At 40.9% G+C, this 22,288-nt stretch overlaps 1 protein-coding gene across 2 annotated transcripts in view; it reads left to right on the top strand.

Annotated features, from left to right (window-relative positions):
• The first annotated feature begins 3,406 nt into the window (after positions 1-3,406).
• The window catches only part of Pde6d (phosphodiesterase 6D), a 137,183-nt gene continuing 118,301 nt past the window's right edge, over positions 3,407-22,288 (top strand). Inside the window, exon 1 of one of the 2 annotated variants that reach the window (XM_051190710.1) lies at positions 3,407-4,194. In XM_051190710.1, coding sequence (XP_051046667.1) covers positions 4,145-4,194 — 50 coding nt within the window. In that variant the 5' untranslated portion in view covers positions 3,407-4,144. The remainder of the gene's footprint in view (positions 4,195-22,288) is intronic. The other variant, XM_051190711.1, reaches the window with a different exon arrangement.

The following is a 22,288-nucleotide window of genomic DNA, read 5'->3' as shown; positions in this document are numbered from 1 at the left end:
AAACTATGACGTGTATAAAACAGTCTCATTTTCCGGTATGCTAAGGTCAACAGTTCAAGTCAGTAAGTGGCAATGTTGGAATCCAGCCTCACGAAACGAAAGACAATATTCTTAACCTCTATTCTGATAAGCATATGTAAGACTGGAGAGATGGTTTAGTGGTTAAGAGCTTTTGCTGCTGCAGAAGATTCAGGTGGGGTTCTCAGCACCTATATAAGAGCTTACACCCACATGGGAGCTTACACCCACCAGGAAGCCCACCCAGATCCAGAGAAATCCAACGCCCTCTTCTGGTCTCTTATGGACACTAGACATGCACACAGTACACATTCATACATGTAGGCAAAGCATGCACACATAAAGAACTTCAAATATCTGCTGTGCTCTAGCAGGGATTACAGGTTTTATTATGACAAAGACGAAGTACTGCCCTCAAAACGTCGTGTTCTATGAAGTGCCATGAGAAAGATTGAAAGCATAGAAAAGAATAGATTGGGAGAGAAAAACTAGATTTGGGGGAAGGGGTTGTTTGGTTTGTTTGTTTGGTTGGTTGGTTGGTTGATTGGTTTTGTTTGTGGTTAAAATATGGAAGAAGTCAGGCATAGTGGAGCATGGCTTTAATCCCAGTATTCAGAAGGCAGAGGCAGGCAGACCTCTCTAATGCCCCTTCTCTCAGTCTCATTTTGTTATTATTATTTTTACAATGTTCTTCTCTCATATTTTCCTATTAGAATTCTATTAACCATATACTCAGTGTTTCTTAACGTCAAAGAAAAGAGCAGTCTTTTTAAAAAAAAAACTTATTCTATTATATTAAATTAGTCATTTCTGGCTATAGGCAGTACTATAGTTATTGCCCGTCCTTCTGTTCCCTTACAATGTACTTAATAACTCTTTCTTTCTCTTAAAAAAAAAAAATGGGACTGGAGAGATCGTGCAGTAGTTAAGAGCTTTCATTGCTCTTGTAGAATACTCAATTTCAGTTCCCACCACACACATGACAGTTTGCAAACATCCATAACTCCAGTTCCAAAGGGATCTGACACCCTCTTCTGACCTCCAAGGAGACCAAGCACATGTATGGGGCATATACACATATGCAAGCAAAACACTCATATACATAAAAATAAATAATTTTGGCTATGAGCCTAGACTTCAATGGCTGAGCCATCTCTCCAGCCCACACATAAAATAAAATAAATCTAAAACATTGTTTTAAATCTGTACTGAGGACAGAATGTAGGTGAGTAATAAAGCTCTTGCCTAGCATAGGCAAGGTCCTGGGTTCAATCCCCAACACTGACATGACAACAAAAAGAGATAATTTATATTTCAAAACACATTAATAAGAAAATGAAGTCATGCCACAGACTTGGAAAAGATATTTGCAAAGTATATGTCACAAAAAGAAATCTGTAAGACTACATAAAGAACTACAAATCAGTAGAAAGACAAATGCCTAATTACAGAAAGTGGGCAAAAGCCTTAGGCACTTGGCAGAAAGACTATTCAAATAGGCAGTTAAGGTAGTCAGCATCAGAAAAATAGAAATGCACACTTTAATGAAATACCACATTTAGTCAGAGTGGCTAAAATTAAGACTTATGGCAAACACCCAGTGTCAACCAGAATGAACACCAACTAGAAGTTTCCTACATAGTGGGTGAAAGCCTCAGTTCTCAATCACTTTGGAAAACTGTCGATATCTACTACCACGGACCGCTCAAATATCTACAAGGTTAACAACGTTTTTCCTAAAATATATGCAACATGTCCACAAAAGGAAGCAAACGAGAACACTCACTTCAGAAAGTATTCCTGTCAATGATAAAATGCAGATGTCCATCAATTTTAGAAAAGGCAAACTCTGTAATTTATACATACAACTTACCAACTGGAAAAAAATGGTACAAACACAAAAATACAGATTAACAAGAAAGCCAGACATATAAAGATCTACATACAAATTCAAATACAGACAAAATATCTAACAGCCATAAAACCAGGAGAGTGGTTGATTATCTCCAGATATGAGGATGTAATACTGATTAGAAAGGGGCATAATGAGTGCTGGAAACGTTCTACATCTGGATTTAGGTGGTACTAATGGGTTTATATATCTTCTCTCACTGAATGTATGACTTATCTCAGTAACAAAGCTCAGCATAAAAAAAAAAAAAAAAAACTATCATGAGGGGAAAATCCTCATCCTTTAAGTCAGTACTTCTCAACCTGCCTAATGCTTCAACCTATTAATGCAGTTCATGCTGTAGTGACACCCAGCCATAACTTTATTTTCATTGCTATTTCATAACTACAATTTTTATAAAGCTTTTTTATAAAGCGCAATGTATTTTTGGAAATAGGTTGCTTAAGGGGTCATGACCCACAGGTTGAGAACCGCTGTTTTAAGTTAAAATGCCACTTCCACCATGAAATTTTAACAGCTGTTATAATCACTTCATCAGCATCTTTAAGTCATTCTCCACTTGATCTTCACCAAAAGTCCAAGAAGTAATCCTCTGCGGCATCCTCATGTCTTTTCTTTTATGCCATTTATTAGCTCCACCTTGAATCTTTTCATCTCCCTGAACAGTTAGGTATCTTCCAGATGACAGTGACACATATCTTTCACTTAACTCAGTACCTCAACCACCAAAGGGGGGGGAGGTTGCTGAATTACTTGAAAGGAAAAAAAAAATGGCTTCAAATGGGTATAGTGGGAACAGAAATAGGAAAGAAGGCCTAGGAAAGGACATAGCCATCTTTAAAGAAACAGAGATTAAATTAACTTTACCTACTTTCTGGAAAAATCATATTAAATGTCAACTTGAATGACAAAAAAAAAAAAAAGCAAATCAAAACAACAAGACCTATCTGGACTGAGGATATCACACTATCATACCATAGCTCCGTTCAGGTAATCCACCAAATAAATGCTTACCTATTCTCTGGGTGTTTCAATACTAGTTGGGAAAACCATTCATTAAGGAGAAAAACAATCACATTGCCATGATGCTAAAAATATCGCCTCCCTAGCTAGGGTAGTGCAAAGCGAGTATACTGCAGATCAGTAGACTTAAAGCCAAATTATAACTGTCTCAACTTGCTGTGATCTGTAGCCAGTCTCTCCGCCTCTCCGGTCCTCAGTTTCCCCATATTTAAAAACTAAAGGTAAAAAGTGATTGGGCTGGCAAATTCTTCTAAGTCTTCCTATACTGACATTGAGTGTACAATCCTTAGCTCTCCCAGCCCGAAGTTGAAACACAACATAAACCCTGCAAAACACGTAAAACTGCACCCCAGACTAATAAACCAGTACTTATTTGAGGAAGTCATTTTGTTCTATTATCTTTCAAGTCTTAATCCGTGGTTTTGATAGTTGTTTGCAGTCTTACCATGGTTTGCAGACTTCTGAGTTCCATGTAAACAGAAGTTAACTGTCGATGGGCTGTCATGTCCCCAGGGAGAATGAGGACCTTCCCGCCGGATACAAGTTACAGGATTCAGAAACGAACCCTACTGAAGGATTCCAAATTTGCGCACACTGCGCGGCACACTGGAGCCCAAGTTAGAAAGACTGAGCGCAGATTGTGCTGGGATTTGTAGTCCCTGGTTTCTAGTGGTGAGCTGGGATAGCGTACTCCCTGGGAGGCTGGGAAATGTAGTCTCTGCCACCTTGCACAGAGCAGTCTGCCATAGTCTCAGACCGCTAGTGTGCCCGGCGACGGGAGCCGGTTCCTCAAACCTCTGAAGATCTCAAGCCGCCGCTCCGCAGGGACAAACTCTAAGGCAACAACACGAATGAAAATTCTGTCCTCCGGGACTCCTCTGGGAGGGCCTTTCCCACTGACGCTCTTCGTCCCCGAGCGAAGCCGCTGAGCGTTGCTATTGGCTATTCGCGATGCCAATCGCCAAGGCTGGCTTGCCATTGGTTTCAGGGCGGGAGCTCCTGGACTAGAGGGAAGGAGAAGGGATCAGGAGCGGGAGCTGAGGGGAGGGAGAGGCCGGTTCGGGTCTGGCCGCTACCGCTGCTCGCCTCAGGTGTGCGGCCCGGCAGCAGCTCCGTCCTCGGTTCCTGGGTACCGTCTGCGAGGCCCCGCCGAGCCAGCGTGGGAGGGCCGCAGGCGGCAGGCGCCGCATCATGTCAGCCAAGGACGAGCGGGCCAGGGATATCCTGAGAGGCTTCAAACTGTATCCGCCCGGGAGCAGGGGCGGGGCCGGGGAGGACTTGGGAGGAGGCCGTGGCTTGCAGGAGCCGGGCAGTGGAGGGGGCGCCAGGTGGGCACCGGGCACGAAGGGCTGCGAGAGGGGGCCGGAAAGGAACGGCGTGCCGGGCCCCCCGGGAGGGACTGCGAACGGGAGGCGGGCACAGGGGCGCTCTGGGGGAGGAAGGGGACGTTGACGGAGCCTCCGGGGACAGGCGGAGGCGCCCCGGGACTGGCTGCGAGAGGTGTAGGCATCAAAAACCGGTGCCCTGTGGGGCTAGTCGGGGCCAGGAGGCTGGGAGGGGGCAGGGGTCCGCATGCAGAGGCCCAGGGGGTGCGTCGGGCTGGCCCCCTAGCCTGCCTGGAGCATATTTGGCGGGAAGCCCATGAGGGAGCAGGGGAAAGTGGCTCCAAGCAAGTGACCTTGTGTGGGATAACTGTACATGCTCTTGGGTACCCCAGCTCACTCCATCACCACCTCCACCCGTCCTGTTTCCACAACTTCTCCTCCTCACTTGTGGCTTCTTCTAGGGCTGGAGGAGTGGAAAGGTGGGGAAAGAGAAATCCAAGACCGACCCCACCTTAACACTTTCTTGGCCTGTGAAGCACTGGATGGTCCCTGTTCTCCTCAGCTCTCAAGTTCTCTTTCCAGCACGATGAGGAACATGAGCGTGTGTGAGAGATACCTTGAGGTACTTTGGTTTTGAACTGACTCCTGGCAAAACTATCTTTGTTCCTTGGCATTGTCGCAGTTAATGCTTTATTATGGGGGAGCTGTTCACAATTATTTGCGTTGAGGACACCGTGCCGTATAAGCAATCATTGCCTCGGCGGACTTGGTGTGGAATGCCTGTTATCCCAGTTCTTGGGCAAGAGAAGCAGGAGGATCAGAAATTCAGGTCATCCTTGGCTTCGTAGTTCGAGGCCAGCCTGAGATCCTGGAGACCCTCCTTCAAAAAGGAAGAAAAGTGAGGAGGCAGAGGAAGAGACCTAACAATTGCCTCATGCCTGTTGTAGTTAAAAGAGTGGCCTTTGCAACCTCTGTGTATAGTAAGGAAGGTTTGCAGTGTTAGTTTTGTTTTGAAGACAGGATCACAGTGTGTACCTCTGGCTGACCCAGAACTCAACATGTAGGCCAGGAAGGCCACCTTCCTCTCTGTCTCCGAAGTGGTGGAAGTGCTAGGATTCAGAGTGTGGGCCAACAGCTCTGGCTAGAAGCTTCGTGTTTGGTGGAATATTTGCCACCATAAAATGCAGATGGAGTATGTTGCATTTTTGCATTCGGCTGACCTTGATTTCTGCTTACATGCTTACATACAATATGGAATACTCATAAGTTCCTCCCTCGGTGCAATGTACCCGTCTCTTATTGAGCTCCTTCCTCCTTGAAGGTTTTGGAAGCACTGTTCTCTGAGCAACCTGTTGCATCTTCACAGGACCAGTTTCACCTCTTCCAATATTTCCAAGGATGGCCTGGCATGGTGGCGTGTGCTTTTAATCCCAGCACTCAGGAGACAGAGGCAGGCAGATCTCTGTGAGTTCAAGACCAACCTGGTCTACAGAGAGAGTTCCAAGAGGACAGCCAGGGATACACAGAGAAACCCCAACTAAAAAACAAACAAAAAAAAAAAAAAATAGGAAACCAAGGGTGATAGTAAAGTTTAGAATACTTGGCAGGCATGATAGATCATACATATAATCTCCACACTTGGTGACTGGAGTAGGAAATTGTCATGGGTTCAACACCAGTCTAGGCTATAGACTGAGAGACCCTAGACCCTAAGTCCAAAAAAGAAAAAGGACCAAAAAAAAAAAACCCACATTTTTAAGAGGGGTGGAGGAGTGGACTGGAAAGATAAACAAGGTCTTGAGTTTCCGTAGCACCAGGGAGAAAAAAGCAACACAGGAAGTCCTATGTGCAAAAATGAAAACTTTTCAAGTGCAAACTAATCTTCTGAGGTTTTGATGGTTTGCTCTTAAGGGCAAACAAGCTGAGTGTATCGAGAAGAAAAGAAACAGCTCCCTGTGGCTGGGAGGGGCCTGGAAAATGAGTTGTCCCTGCTATGCTTTTTAGAAACAGAAGGCTGCATCTCAGTACATATTGCCATTCATGATAAATGCTCAATGTTTTTAGATGTTACAGATACTTTTATAGCTCCATGGACGTTTCTGTTTGTCTTTATAATAAAACCCCTAATCAGATATGGATGGCTGAAGTGTTAGAAAAGCTATAGTATGCCGTCAATACCACCACACCCCACTCAGGCTTCTTGCTTTCTTCTTCTTTTTTTTTAAAGATAATTTTATGTTAGAAACAACTTGATATTTCGCCACCCTTTGTTGGAATTTGTTTTTTTCTGAACTGTTTTCAGATTGTTTTTGAAAAGGTTTTGTGCTTAATTACTTTTCTGTTGCTGTGATGAGACACTGTGACTGACAGAACTTAGAGAAGAAAGCGCATTGGGACACAGTTTCAGAAGGTTAGAGGCTACAGTTAGGCAGTCATGGTGGTAGAGCTTAGTCTGACCCCCAAACATTAGAAAACTAACTGGAAATGTTGAAGGTTTTTGACACCTCAAAGCCCACTCCCAGTAACACACCTCTTATAAGGCCACACCTCCAAACCCTCCCCAAACAGTTCCACAAACTAGTGGGCGACCAAACATTCAAATATGTGAGCTTGTGGAGGAATACCACATTGCTATTTTTTCCACGTTGCTGTTTAAGAAAAAGAAAGAACTACTATGTCCTCCCACCACCAACAGGAAAGCACCACTATGTCCCCCACCACCAACAGGAAAGGGGCATTATGTCCCCCACCACCAACAGGAAAGGTGCACTATGTCCCCCACCAACAGGAAAGGGGCACTATGTCCCCCACCACCAACAGGAAAGCACCACTATGTCCCCCACCAACAGGACTCAGTTTTGCACAGTTGTTTTTGTTTGTTTTGAAAATCTTGTTTCTTTGAAAAGAAAGTATATCTTTTTAAAAATTATATTCCTGCATCTCCAGCTCTCTGGGGAAAAAAATGTATCATAGTGGTTAAGTGCTCGGTGATAGTGACACATGCCTTAAAGCCCAGTGCTTAGGAGGCGGTGGGGTGGGGTAGGCAGATCTCTGAGTTGAGGCCAGTTTAGTTTACCTGATTTACATAGCAAATTCTAGACACCATCTCAAGAAAGAAAGAAAGAAAGAAAGAAAGAAAGAAAGAAAAAGAAAAGAAAAATGGAGAAGAGCTATACTGACCTGAGGAGCTTAACTGCCTGCCTTAGAATTCTAGTCTTATGTTCCTGAGCACTCTGGCCTCTTCTTAGGTAGAAAATAGGACTAACATAGTATCTGTCTCATAGGTCTCTTGTGAAATGAATTGATAGCTAAACATTTGGAAAAGCACCTGATACACATTGAGCCGTATGTCCTGGCAGTGTTTTTATCAATGAAGTTGCAAATCTCATATTTTTCAATTTTCTTCTCTTAACTATTTGTTAGTGTTTACCCATTTTATGGGTTTTTGTTTTTCTTGTCACTTTTTTGGGTGTTTATATATTTTTTTATACTAGCCTTTTGCCTAACATGTCTATGTACATATTCTGTCATAGTAAACCGCTTAAATCCTTGCCTGTGGTTTTGGTTTTGGGTTTTTGTTTCTACAACATTAGGGATAGAACCTAGAGTCAATGCTAGGTAAACACTCTGCCTTTCAAGGATATCCCCAGCTCTCCCTTTACTTAACTTGCCTGTTCATTTATTTATCCTTTGGCAAATTCATATGTGTATATAGAACACAATAGTCACATTCATCCCCACTTTCTCTTTTCTCCCTCCCATCAAGTCCTCACACCTTTCATGTCTTTTTGTTTTATTTTGCTGGTTGATTGGTTGGTTTTTTGAGACAGAATTTCTTTTTGTAGTTTTATAGACCAGGCTGGTGTCGAACTCACAGAGATCCACCTGCCTCTGCCTCCTGAGTGCTGGGATTAAAGGCATGCGCCACTACTACCTGGCCTTTTTGTTTTACCTTTATTTTTGCTTTGCGACCCACTCACTGAATTTAACCAGTGCTGTCCAGGGGGCATAGGTGTGGAGCCCTCCACTGGTCCACCAGTGTGTGAGTCACTGAAGACAATAACTTTTTCCCCAACAGCCCATTGTGTCTCCCTTAATCTTTTTTTAGACGTTTTACTTAGAGACAAAGTCACATTAAATTGCCCAGCCTGACTAACAAACCTTGAACTAGTGATCTTTGTTCTCAGCCTCTCATGAAGCTGTAATTCCAGACCTGTGCCACCATGCCTGGCTTCTCTCTCTCTCTCTCTCTCTCTCTCTCTCTCTCTCTCTCTCTCTCTCTCTCTCTCTCCCTCTCTCTCTCTCTCTCCCTCTCCCTCTCTTCCTTTTTTTTTCCAGAGTTCTTTTTAAGCTTTTTTTTTTTAATGTATCTATACTTACTTTCTAGTTGACTTTCGAATTTTTGTCTTATTTAGGAAGATCTCCCCATATAAATACTTTACCTTTTCTTAAAGTTTTCTATAGAGAGGGACAATTTTGAATCTTAACCCAATTTTTCAAGCTTTACAAAAGCAGAGATTTTTTTTTTAAGGTGCTGGTGATCTCTCTCATCCTAAGATTAATCAAATAACTTGTTTTCTTATTTTCAGTACTTAACCCTTTAACCCTCCTGAAATGTATTTATACTTGCAGTGTATGGTAGGAATAAGCTGTTTGGAAAGCTGGCTATCCCAGTAATACTTACTAGCTATGTAGACTACTCTTCCTCCATTGTTTTGGAACACTGTCTTTGGCAAGTAACAAACTTCCATAAGACATGGATTTCCTTTTAGAATATTGCTTCATTGGTTCATTTCTTGCCCCTTGTGTGTACATGCTTGGGATAAACCCCTAGTTTCACAGTATGGTTTAATATAGTTTCAGTGGGATTGTCATGACATGAGTATGTTTCTATAAAGTCATAAGATCCCAAATAAATATTTGTGTACCTTTTATTCACACATAAGTTAATTATTGATAGCCAATAAGCATGAATAATATTACAAAACTCAGCTGTAGCTAAGAGAATTCATGGAAGGTTTTGTATTTGTTATGTTACTTCAAAAATAACTTACCAGGATTTAATTTTCTTAGTATGTCTATCCCATCCCTCCTTACCTATTTTTAGCTCATATATACACACTAAGAGTCTTCTATTCCTTTATTAAAAGAATAACATTTCCTAATTGTAAATGAAAATTATGATTGGAATATTGGAGGGCACAAATGTGATTCTTCTGCATAGATTTTGGATTTGATCATTTTAAACAGCTGATAGAGTGTAAACCCCACTTTTCCCATTTATCATTTAACAGAGGTCTGTTGTTTGGCTTTTATGCACAAAGTACTCTACACTTAAAGGCTACAAAATGAATGAAAGGTTCCCCCCTTTATTTCCTTTTAGAAGGGATGTCTTTAACATGGTGTTATTACCTAGGCCTAGTGACTCAGAGACTAAAAAAGAAGCATTGGAAGTCTAAAACCTGCTAGGTGGTGGTGCACACCTGTAATCCCAGTGCTTGAGAGGCAGAGGCAGGCAGATCTCTGTGAATTTGAGGCCAGTCTGATTACAAAGTCAATTCCAGTAGAAAATTGTTTTGAAATATTACTACTGAGGTTTATCATATTCATAATTTCCAAAGATAGGTGCTGTCAATTGCTTCCCACCTCCGCCTCCCAAGTTCAGGGATTAAAAGACCATGCCCAACCAGGTTGTTTTTTTAACTTAGTTAATTATCTCCATTTGTTTATACTCTAGATATTAATACAATGTTGAGCTGGAATATGAATTAAGAAAATAAATGACTCAAAATAGATAAAGAATATATTGGATATATTAGAACAATGAATAAATGAAGACATATCCAAGCTTATTTAAACTGTCTTCTTATTGACCATTAACTACCTTGAACAACTTTGGAAGGATAGGAGCACTAATTTGCTTTCTTATGTGTGTATGTGGAGCCTCTATAGAGAGCACTTGATAACTATCAAATTTTTGTGTGTAACTGTTGTGCAAATAGAGCAAACTGTAAAATTGTGGGTTCAGACTTGCTACCTGCAGCCTCATGACCTTCAACAGAGCACTCATGTTCATCGTGCCCCAGTTTCCATAACTCATATTCTCAGGGGATTGTTACAAGAACTAGATGAAATTTAAATTTAACACAGTACCGAGCATATAATAAGTAATAAATATTAACAGCAGTTATTCAATCTATTAATAATTGTGAATAATAAGAGTAGTGAACTGGGAATGTAACTCGGTTATTGGAATGCTTGCCTAGCATTCATGAAGTTCTGGGTTTGACTTCCAGTACACAAAAACCAGGCATGATGGCACACGCCTATAAGTCTCAGCACTCAAGAGGTGAAGGCAGGAGGATCAGAAGTTCAAGGTCATCATCTCAGCTATATATTGAATTCAAGGTCAACGTGAGCTGCAAGACCCTATCTCAAAAAAGTAATACTAATATTAGCGCTAATATGACTATAAAGCTATCTAATCCTCTGAAATTTAAGTAATGTCTTTATACTACGGTTATACTTTGATCTGAGAAAATATAACTTTTCTCTTTTGGGTGTGAAGAAATAATTTTGTTAATGGGTGTTGTCTAAGCATACTATTCCAGTTGATGGAAGATTAGCTAAAATTAAAAAAAAAAAAAAATGATGCAGTTTGAACTTGTTTCTCTCAGAGTTTGGTCTTGAAGCTTCCTTGGCCTCTTATTACACTTTGGTCTTTGACTTTGCTTGCTTCCAGCCAAAAACAGTTGTTTTGGGCTGAGTAGTGCATCTCAGTGGTAAAGCATTTGTTTAGCCTATACAGGGTGCTGAGATCAATTCCAACCACCAAACAAAAACAGTCTTTGCTTCTTCCATATATTCACTAGACTTTCTTATTAAGTATAGTATACTATTAAGTAGATGTGGTAGGTCCCACTTGTCTAACTGAGAACTGCTACAAGTTCAAGCCAGCCTGGGCTACAGTGAGATAGTCTCAAGAATAAAAATAAAAGCCAGGCATGGTGGCACATGCCTTTAGTCCCAGCACTCAGAAGCAGAGGCAGGAGGATCTCATTAGTTCAAGGTTAGCATGGTCTACATAGCAAGTTCCAGGATTCTATAGAGAGATCCTGACTCAAAAAGAAAAGAAAGAAATAGTAGAACACTTCATTTCTCTTTAATGTTAATATTGTCCATGTCAGTGTTGCCTAAATAATTGCCTTGCAATTTAGAAATGATATTTGATTTCCTAAAATCATTTTTTAAATCAAAGAAAAATATCAACATATATATGTGTATATATACACACACATATATATACACATATACATAGGTGGTTGGAAGTCATGAAAAAAATTATTAAGGTATTTCACTATTTGTCTCATTTTCATGTAAAAGACAGAATTTTTGCCTAGAATTCTTAAAACCTACCAAATTCAAACAAAGTGACTGTAATTAATGACACAATTAGGTACATTACCAAGAGAAATTGTCTGCTTCTGACAGTGTGCTGTATTTTAGATAATAAAAGGAGATTTCACCCTAAAGAAAGGAGTTGAGTAATAAGTTGACTTATTTCCCATAAGACCTAATTGAACTAGTTGAGACACATGATATCATTTCCTATACCTCAGCCCTCAAACATTTGTTATCTAATTGTCTACTTTAGACAGTGAGATGGTTTATTATGACATGAACAGATGCCAGTTTGTCTCACTGATCTGAGATACAGGTTTTATTGTGCAAAACCTAGAATCTCATTTTTCTATCCGCATAGGTTTTTGACTTGGATATGTCACAAACAACTATGTACAAAGTCTATGAAATAAATATGTTGGGAGTATGACCATGTGTGTGACCATTAATAACAGAAGTTACAAAGATTAGAACCACCAAGGCAGCATGGACAAATTTATTGCTGTGGCCACCATACTTCTTATTCAGATCTCTCTCTCTTTTTTTTTTTAATTTAAAATTGAAACAAGCTTGTTTTACATGTCAATCCCAGTTCCCACATCCTCCTGTCCTCCCCTGTCTTCCCCACTAACCCCCATCCAATTCCCTTTCTGCTCCCCAGGGAGGCTGAGGCCTTCAAAACCATTTTTTTAATCTGTCAAATTCTTAGAGAGCAACCAAAACATACAACCCATACAACCAATGAAACTTACCACAGATTGTCTAATCATGGATTCTCTTTAGATTATGACCGGTAACTTACTTCCTCAGGCATTGTCTTATTTAGGATTTCTATTGCTATAATGAAACACCGTGACCAAAAGCAATTTGGAGAGGAAGGGATTTATTTCACTCACACTTCCATATTGAAAGAAAGCAGGGGAGAACCTGCAGGCAGGAGCTGGTGCAGAAGCCATGGAGGGGTGCTGCTTAAAGGTTTGATCCTCATGGCTTGCTCCGCCTGCTTTCTTACAGAACTCAGGACCACCAGACCAGAGATGGCACCACCCACAATAGGCTGGGTCTGCCCACATCAATCACTAATTAAGAAAATGCTCTACAGGCTTGCCTACAGCCCCATCTTATGTAGAAGTTTTCAGTTGGTGTCCCCTTCTCTCAGATGACTCAGAACTAGCTGTGACAGGCATGGATGCTGAGAAATTGTTAGTCATGATGAGTGAAATACAATGCTATCGACTGTGTTAAGATTGTGTGTGTGTATTCAAGTGTGCATGTGTGTGAATACAGGTGGAGGCCAATCCAAGGAGTTGATTCTCAGGCTTAGTCTGCCTTGTTTATTTGAGGCAGGATCTGGAACTCACCAGTTGGCCTAGGTTAGGTGGCCAGGAACCACCTGTTTTCCTTCTTCCCAGCACTTGGATTGCAAAGCCTATGCCATCATGCCCAGCTTTTTTGTGTGGATTACAGGATCAAACTTGGTTCTTACATGTTTGCCTGACAAGCACTTTACCAACTGAGCCATTTCCCCATCCCTAAGAATTCTTTTCTTGTCTTTTAAGATTATTTATATTTTATCTGCATGTGTGACTACATGAATGCATGTGCACCATGTGCATACTGGTACTCTCAGAGGCCAGAAGAGGATGTGCAATCCCCTAGAACTGGAGTTAGAGGCAGTTGTGAGCCACTTGATGTTGGTGCTAGGAACCAAGCCTGGGTCCTCTGCAAGAGCAGCTGTGTTCATAACTGCTGGGCCATCTCTCCAGTCCCCAGATTCATATTTCATTCAGAATTAGTCTTTTCTATTGTACTTACATCCTCTATGTTGTTTTTAGTTCTTCATCAGCTCTCAGCAAAGTTCAGCCTGGGATAAGAAAGAATTTTTTAACAATTAATTGACTAAAGGGGTAAAGAGATACTTCCCCAAAAGTACTTAAGCAGCAAATAGGTATATTTCTTTTAAAGATTTTTTTCGTGTGTGTGTGTGTGTGTGTGTGTGTGTGTGTGTGTGTGTGTGTGTAAGTACACCTAAATGTAGGAGCCTGTAGAGGTTAGAAGAGGATGTCACAACCCCTGCAACTGGAGTTAAAAGCAGCTGTGAGCTACTGTCTGGATTTTGACATTTGAACCATGATCCTTGGAAGAACAGTAAGCTCTTAGTCACCAAGCCATTTCTCCAGCCCCAAATGAGTATATTCTTGTTTGCACATTTTTTTAAAACATTTTAAACATTTTGTGGTCAAGAAATGGCTACTAACAGGAATGCAATTAGCAGCTTTGATCATGATGATATATAGGAGGTTGTTACTCAAATCTAATAAGCACAATATATGAGCCATTAGGTTTTACAGCAGAGTTGTAGTTGTGACAGATATCCTGTAACAGTGTGTAGTGACTATTTAGAAGACCATCTTCTATATAGCTCCAGTCACCTCCACTTCACTCTGGAATCTTGTCTTTAAACATCTATGAAAAGTATCATGGTGGGGCACACCTTTAATCCCAGTATTCGGGAGCCAGAAGCAGATGGATCTCTGAATTAGAGGCCAGCCTGGTCTACAGAGCTAGTTCCAGGACAGCCAGGGCTACAAAGAGAAACCCTGTCTCAAAACTCAAAAATAAAAATAAAAAAAGATTCCATTAATTATAGGTTGAGATGAGACTATAACAGACCATAACCTTTTGTTTTGTGTTCTTGAGATAACATCTCACTGTGTAACCCTGCCTGGCCTGGAACTTGCCATGTAGACCAGGTTGGACTCAAATTCACAAGTAGGTTTGAGTACTGAGACTTAAAGCATGTACCACCACCCCTACCTTTTCTATAATTTTCTCTCTCTTTTTTTTTTTTTTTTAATGTGATAAAGGCTAGAGTGATGACTCAATGGTTAAAAGTATTTATTGCTTTTGCAGAGGACCTGGGTTCAGTTCCCAGCACCCATGTGGTGGCTCACAAATCATCTGTAGCAATAATTCCTGGAAATGTGAACCTTCTGACCTTCACAGCCACCAGGCAGCATATGTGGTGCACATACACACATGCTAATGAAATACTCATACATATAAAATAAAAAAAAATATATATATATATATATATATTTAGTGTGCCATGTGGAAGATGAAGGGAAAGGGACCTAATACTATCATGGAACTAGAAGTAAGAGAAGTAAACCTTAATTGCTCTTGAGCTGTCTTCTACACCTACACAGAGTAAATGGAGAAGGTCTTTGTGTAGCCACTTGCTAACTTCTGCCTCATTTGTTTACAACTAACTGCAAGTGGCATGTCATCCGCTAAACCCAAGAAATGTAAAAATCATAAGTCTTCATGTCCATAGATTTCTTAACTGAGTGTGGCGTGCATCTATGTGATATCAGCACTTTGGAGTTAAAGGCAAAAGGATTGCCACAAGTTTGAGGCCAGCCTGGTCTATGCAACAAGTTCTGGGATATCTGGTGGTACATAATTAAAACTCTGTCTCAAAAAAAAAAAAAGCAAACAAAAAATGACCTCCAGGCTAGGGAGATGGCTCAGTTGGCTCAGCTGATAAAGTGCTTATCCTGCAAGCATACAGAAGTCCTAAATTCAGACCCCAGAGCCCATATAAAAGCCAGGTGCAGCCGCACACAGCTGTAATCCCTTCCCTGAGGAAGCAAAGACAAGAAGGTTCCTCAGGTTTACTGGCTAGCCATTCTGGCTAGTTAGTGAGCTCCAGAAGAGCTGCTCCAGAAGGTTCAGTGAGAGGCTGACTTTAAAAATAAGGAAAATTAACTAGGCAAAGTAGTGTGCCCCTTTGATCCCAGCACTTGGGAGGCAGAGGCAAGTGGATTTCTGTGAGTTCAGTGCCAGCCTAATTTACAAAGAATTCCAGGACAGCCAAGGCTACTTGGAAAAAAAATCCTGTCTCAAAAAATAAGATAAAGTGATTGAGAAATACAGTTAACATCAACCTCTAACCTCCCCAAAACTTGTACAAGGGAGAGGGGAAGAATAACAGAATGCAGTATGATGAGTGCATAGAATTATCATAAGTGCAGCTGGCACTCAAAATTACTACTGGGGGCGTTGTGGAAGGCTTCAGAATTGTCATCTAGATAGAATCTTGAAAGATAGGAGTAGGTGTTAAGGAGTTTAATCTTTCAGATACTGGGAAGTAACAGCAAAATGATGGCATGAACAGTTTAGAGGAGAATGCCAGAAGTGAGTTGGAGTCAAGCAAAGGAGCATAAAAATCAAAAGTCCTTGGAGTGATGGAAATTTCATTCAGTGACTGTTTGAGACTATACTGAGAGTGTGACAGCTTATACATCAGTAGTGATCTTCTTGAGACTAATATCTAAGGAAACAAGATTAACTATAATCTTCCAATATTAGAAGATGGGTAATAGAGGAAATAAGGTCAGCAAAAATACATTATTCAAGAAATCTGGTGACAGCAAAGTTTAGGAAGTAACTTGAATAAAGTTATCATGACTGGTGGGTGAATATATGTGAAGCTCAGTGGTGGAACACTAGACTAGCACACATGAAACCAGGGATTCCTTCTCCTGAAGAAATCAAGAGGATTCAGTAAAATAGTGAAAATCACCTTCTTATTTGTCCAGTTGTATGTTTATTGTTTGTTATCTGTAAGCACAGAGCATGGTTTTTAAAGTGGGATGGCTCAGCTCTTCAGATATATTGTGCTTACTGTTGTCATATTAGTCATTCAACTTTGCCTTCAAGTTTACAATTACTTTTGCAAATTTTTAAGTTTCATCTTTTAGGATGTTAAAAAAGCCAGACACTTGAAGATTCTCTTTAATGCTGTCTTAGACCTCAGAAAGATTCTTGTCATTAACCTGGGAAGTAATTGTCTTTTGCAGTGAAAACAGATGAACCCCCAATACTCTAAAAGAGCAGCCAGTATTCTTAACCTCTGAGCCATCTCTCCAGCCCCTCCTTTTATCTTTTTTAAGGGTTATACTTTAAGGAAATTGATTCCCCTCTCAGTACTTTAGCTCTTTTTAATTAGGTGAAGTTCAAGAATCCTTGAATATAGATTTTGATGGAATTCAAGTACATATTTCTGTGCTTCCAAATAATGTCAAGAATAGTAACCTTTGGGGAGCAAGCCCCTGAAAGGCATTTTCATCCCTTACATCAGGTGCTGGGGTGCAAACAAGGCAAAGTTAGTCTCTAAAAACCTTCCAAATGTTTCTCTTCTGGCTTGTCTGAAGCCAGCATCAGGGGCTCAAATGCAAATCAGTAGAATAGTGGACTCTAGAAAAAGAAAGGTTTGTTTCTTTGACTTTGCTAGTGAGAAGACTGTGTTATGTTTCAAGTGATGATCTCCTTCTCATTACTAAATTGCTTGCCTGCAGTTTCCCAAGCCAGTGTGGGTTTTGATTGTCTCTTTTCCAAACACAGTAGTGTTGCCAGCGCCAGAGTACTATTGCAGTGATAGCACTGCTTGTTACTGAATATTGAGTTTCAGGGATGCTAAAGCCTGGGTTCTCAGGAACCTGTTTATATGTCTCACCATGTCTCCTATAAATGGGAACACTGCTGAGAAATTATTTAGAAAAATTGGTTTAAATATGTGTCAGTTACCCAGGTATGGTGGCAGTGGTGCATGCCTTTATTCCCAACACTCAGGAGGCAGAGGCAGGTTAATCCCTGTGAGTTCGAAGCCAGCCTGGTCTACAAATCAAGTTCTAGAACAACCAGAGCTGTTACATAGAGAAACCCTGTCTCAAAAAATCAAAGTAAATAAATATGTCAATTAGAATTGGCTTTTAAGAATGTACTAAAAGATGGTCAGCAAGATAGCTTAGTAGTTTAAAACACTTGTTAGCAAGCCCAATCATCTGAGCTTGATCCCCAGGACCCACATGAAGGGAGGAAAGAATTGAATTCCACAGTTATTCTCTAATTCTACCTGTGTCCAGTGTGTGTGTGTGTGCACACATGCACACACACACACACACACACACACACACACACTGAATAAATTGAATTACATTTTAGAAATGGGTCTGTGACCAGCAGAGATGGCTTAGTGGTTAAGAGTACTGGCTGGCTGTGCGTTGGTGGCCCACGCCTTTAATTCCAGCACTCAGGAGGCAGAGGCAGGCTGATCTCTCTGAGTTTGAGGCCAGCCTGGTCTACAGAGCGAGTTCCAGGGCAGCTAGGGCTATCACACAGAGAAACCCTGTCTTGATAAAAAAAAAAAAAAAAAAAAAGAAGAAATGATAATTTAAAAATAAAATAAATGCTAAAAGAATATACTAAAGGGCCTGCCCTATGTAGCAAATCCTAGGGCAGAAACAGCACAAGGGCATTAACAGAGTAGGTATGAAAGCAAAGAAATTCAGGTGGAGAAAACACAACCAGAAATAGAAAAGCATTGCTATAATGAAAATGCTCAAGATGCCACCAAATAGAAGTCTCCTTTGTTCAATGCCACGCATTGCAGCTGCTCCCATCCCAAAGGAATGAGCAGGAAGGTTTCCTTCATGCCAGTGACCTTGATATGGAAGCCTCATACTGCTTTGGTCTGCAATGGCAGACATTAGCATAGATCATTATATGCTTAGTCAGCATTTTGCCTGAAAAAAATCTACTTACCTTAAAATTACTCAGAGCCCCATGCCCATATATAATTTACAAGTATTCTGCCAAGTCATGAATTCAGGCCTAAAGTAGAAAAGGCTTTTAAGGTCTGATGTGTTTTACCTACAATTCAGCTGACTTATTTAGGTTTCTCTTTAGAGACAGTGAGTGTTCAAGGTTTTTTTTTTTTTTTTTTTTTTTTTTTTTTAACTTTGTTTTAAGATTTTTCTAAATGATGTGTGTATGTATGCACATGTGTACAGGCACTCACAAAGGTCAGAGGCTCCTTAAAACTGGAGTTATGGGCAGTTTGAGCCTCCTGATGTGGGTGCTTAGAATTGAACTCTGGTCTTCTGCAGAGCAATATGCACTTTCTTTCTTTCTTCTGATTCTTAAAGATAGGGTTTCTCTATATAACTGCCCTAGCTGTCTTGAAACTCACTCTGTAGACCAAGCTGGCTTTGAACTCTACCTGCCTCTGCCTCCCGAGTGCTGGGAATAAAGGCATGCACCACCACTGCCCAGCTAAAGCAGTACACACTCTTAACTACTAAGGCATCTCTCCCATCCCTCCTTGGTTAATTAGTTTTTTGTGGTGCACCAGTATTATTTTTCCCTTCTACAACTTGATGGTCCCTGAGTAAGCCGCTGCCTGGTCTGCTTCTTAGACACTTTTTAGTAAGCCTTGCTTTCTGGTTGTTAATCTGAGGGAGAATTCCCATCAATCCTCTGATGTGCTCTCTGATGTTCACTTGTGGCTCACCACATATTTGAGTGTTATTGCATTGATTACTGAGAAGATGATGGATAAACCTAGGTGGAATTTGATTTATAAACTTAGATATACACAGCACACTGACACCTACTACAGTGCAGTTGGCCAGGGTCAGCAGATAACTAGGACAGCAATCTGGAGAATGGAGTGTGTGGGCTCACTGGCTTTCTCCAGTAAGCCTTTATTTTCTACCTTGACTTCTCCACCTCTGGTTAATAGCAGCTTATTAGCCTCCTGTTGTCTGTGATTTTTTTGTTCCACACCAAACTGTCAAACTGTCCTCTTTTTCACTGGTACTGGCTCCCTATTGTTATTGTCTCTTCTGTTGTCATCTTAACCTATTAGTTATTTGTTTAAAAACAAAAGAAGTCAGGCATGGTGGCACATGCCTTTAATCCCAGCACTTAGGAAACAGAGATAGGCAAGCCCTGTGAGTTTGAGGCCAGCCTGGTCAACATAGTAAGTTCCAGGACAGCCAAGGCTTCATAGAGAAACTGTCTCAAAAAAATAAAACTCTTCACCAGGCAGTGGTGGCTCATGCCTTTAATCCCAGAGCTCGGGAGTCAGAGACAAGTGGATCTCTGTGAGTTCAAAGCCAGCCTAGTCTACAGAGTGAGTTCCAGGACAGGCTCCAAAGCTACAGAGAAACCCTCTCTTGAAAAACAAAAATAAATAAATAAATAAAATTATCTTTATGGCCAACATGATGGTCAGCAGGTAAAGATACCTACTGCCAAGTCTGACTGTCTGAGTTCAGTCCCTGGGACCTGAATAGTGAATGGAAAGAATTGACTTTTCCATATTGTCCTTGATCTCCACATATATGCACACACACAAGCAAATAAATATTTTAGTTAATATTCTGTCAACATTCTTACAAAGCCTAAATCATATGTGTTCCTTAGATACTGGGATAGACTAGACTGACCTTGTCAAGAGCAGAGAAGTCTTACTTTTCCTATTGCCTAGAACAGTGCTACTTAAACTGTACTGCTAGAGAAGAATCTGATTTGTTTTTACTTCTTATCCTCCAAAAGCTGATGTTTCTGTCAAATGAATTATTAGAGAAGTAACATACAAAATAAAGGTGAAGATCTCCAATTATTCTTCTCAGTTGCCATTAATTTTTTTCTTTTCTTTTTTAAGACAGGGTTTCTCAGTGTAGCCTCTGCTATCCTGGAATCTCTAGACCAGGCTGGCCTTGAACTCACAGAGATCCTCCTGCCTCTGCCTCTCAGGCATGTGCTGCCCAGCACATTAATTTTTTTTTAATTATAATTTTATGTGTATGGAGTTTTTGCCCGAATGTGTGTCTGTGAACCATGTGCATGTCTGTTGCCCACAAAGGCCAGAAGACATCAGATCCCCTAGAGTTACAGTACAGTAAAACAAGTGGCCAGGGTTAGCAATGGAACAGACAGCGCTCTGGCTAATGGAGTGAACCTTCTGGAGAAAGCCACTGAGGCCAGGCTCTGCATCTACTCCGCCCAGAATAGTGTTTGTTCCAGTGTTCTATTGACCCTCACCACTTGTTTAACTTCGTGGAGATACAGATAGTTGTAAACCACCATGTGGGTGTTAGGAATCTTCTTGAAGAGCAGACTATGCTCTTAACTGTTGAGTCGTCTCTCCAGCACCCAATTTTTAATTTTTTTAAATTTATTTTTATTTTCAGTTTTATGTGGGTCTATACACATTCATGTGGTACCCATGGAAGCTGGAAGAGGGCATTGAATCCCCTAGAGCTGAAGTTACAGGTAATTTGTGCCACTTGATATGGGTACTGACTAGGAAACCAAATTCTGGTCCTCTGCAAGAGCAGCATGTGCTCTTAACCACTGAGCTGTCTCTAGCCCCTCCATTAAAAATGTAAATACCTGCCACGTCTGTAATCCTAGCACTCAAGATACAACAGCAGGGGGCTGCAATGAATTCAAGGTCAGACTGGTCAACATAGCACATTTCACGCTGACCAGGTCTACATAGTGAGACCCTAAATCCAAAAAAATAAAAATAAACACATTAGTGGCAAATGAATTCACAGACCAGCAACTACATTCTGAGTACACAGCCATGAAATCCCCACAGTTTGCACCTAGTACACAGTAACATCACTCTCTGTGTTCAGGAAATGAATGTGGGAATGAGATGAATGGCACGGTCACAGTATATGACCAGGTAGAACAGCTGAAAATGTAGAATTGGAGGAAATGATTGAGACTGCAGATTGCTATCCCGTGGGAAACTTTCTCATCACTTCTAGCAGCATCCCTTTGACTCTGTTAACAAAACAGATATATACAGTCTATCCCTGTATGGATTCCTGAGAAACAGTTTTGGTTTTGCAGTACTGTGAATGCAGAAAGAGCCCACTTGCTTATCTGAAGTAGCTCTCTGGAGTAGACCTATGATTGGCCAGGCTTGGTTTCAGGTATCGACCCCCTCTGAGAGACAGTACACGTCTCCATATGAAAGATGAACCATTCTGCCAGATGCTTTCCTCCTCAGATTGTCTGATCTCCTCTCTGTCTTCTCATAGCATTATCCAAACAGAGTAAGAGGTCTTTTTTTTCCCCAGAATCTTTGTTACAAGCAAACCTCTGTGTCAACTAAAGTAATTTCAGGTTACTTAAACATCAAACACAATAATGCTCAAAGGAGATCATTATTTTCAAATATTTACACTCAAATATTTAAGTACAGCTTTTAGTAAGGAAGTTTTGTTGTCATGAGTAGAATTTTGTTACCTGTGTGAATCTGTACAGCTTCAGTAATTTCATATTATTCTCTACTAAGCATATCCCAAGAGAATGACATTAGGAAGGATCAAAGGACCATTTCCATTGTATATTTAGGAGTCTGCTTGCATTTCTCACCATCAATTTTTCTAGCTCTGGTGACCTGTCTTTGCCAAGGGACCTAGCTAGGACCCTGCAGCTGCCACTCTCTTCCCTGGGGTATTTAGTATAGACAAACTTGTTTGTTTAAATGCTACCTGTTCTGTTTTTCAGCTGCAGTAAATTCTGTGCTATAGTTTCTCTCTCTGAGACAAATGGCTTGCGGGATAGCTGGTAGTGTCACAGAGATGCTAAGAGCATGGCCATTGGAATGGGGCAGTGAAAAGCCAACTTTAGATCTAAGCTCCTAAGTTAGTTAATGGAGTGTTTATTTAGCAGGAATGAAGCCCTGGGTTCAGTTCCCAGCACCACCTAAAACTTGGTATTGTGGGTTATGTAAATA

The sequence above is a fragment of the Phodopus roborovskii genome, unplaced genomic scaffold, assembly GCF_943737965.1.
Source record: "Phodopus roborovskii unplaced genomic scaffold, PHOROB, whole genome shotgun sequence".
NCBI classification, from domain to species: Eukaryota; Metazoa; Chordata; class Mammalia; order Rodentia; family Cricetidae; genus Phodopus; species Phodopus roborovskii.
This window is presented reverse-complemented; position numbering and strand designations above follow the sequence as displayed.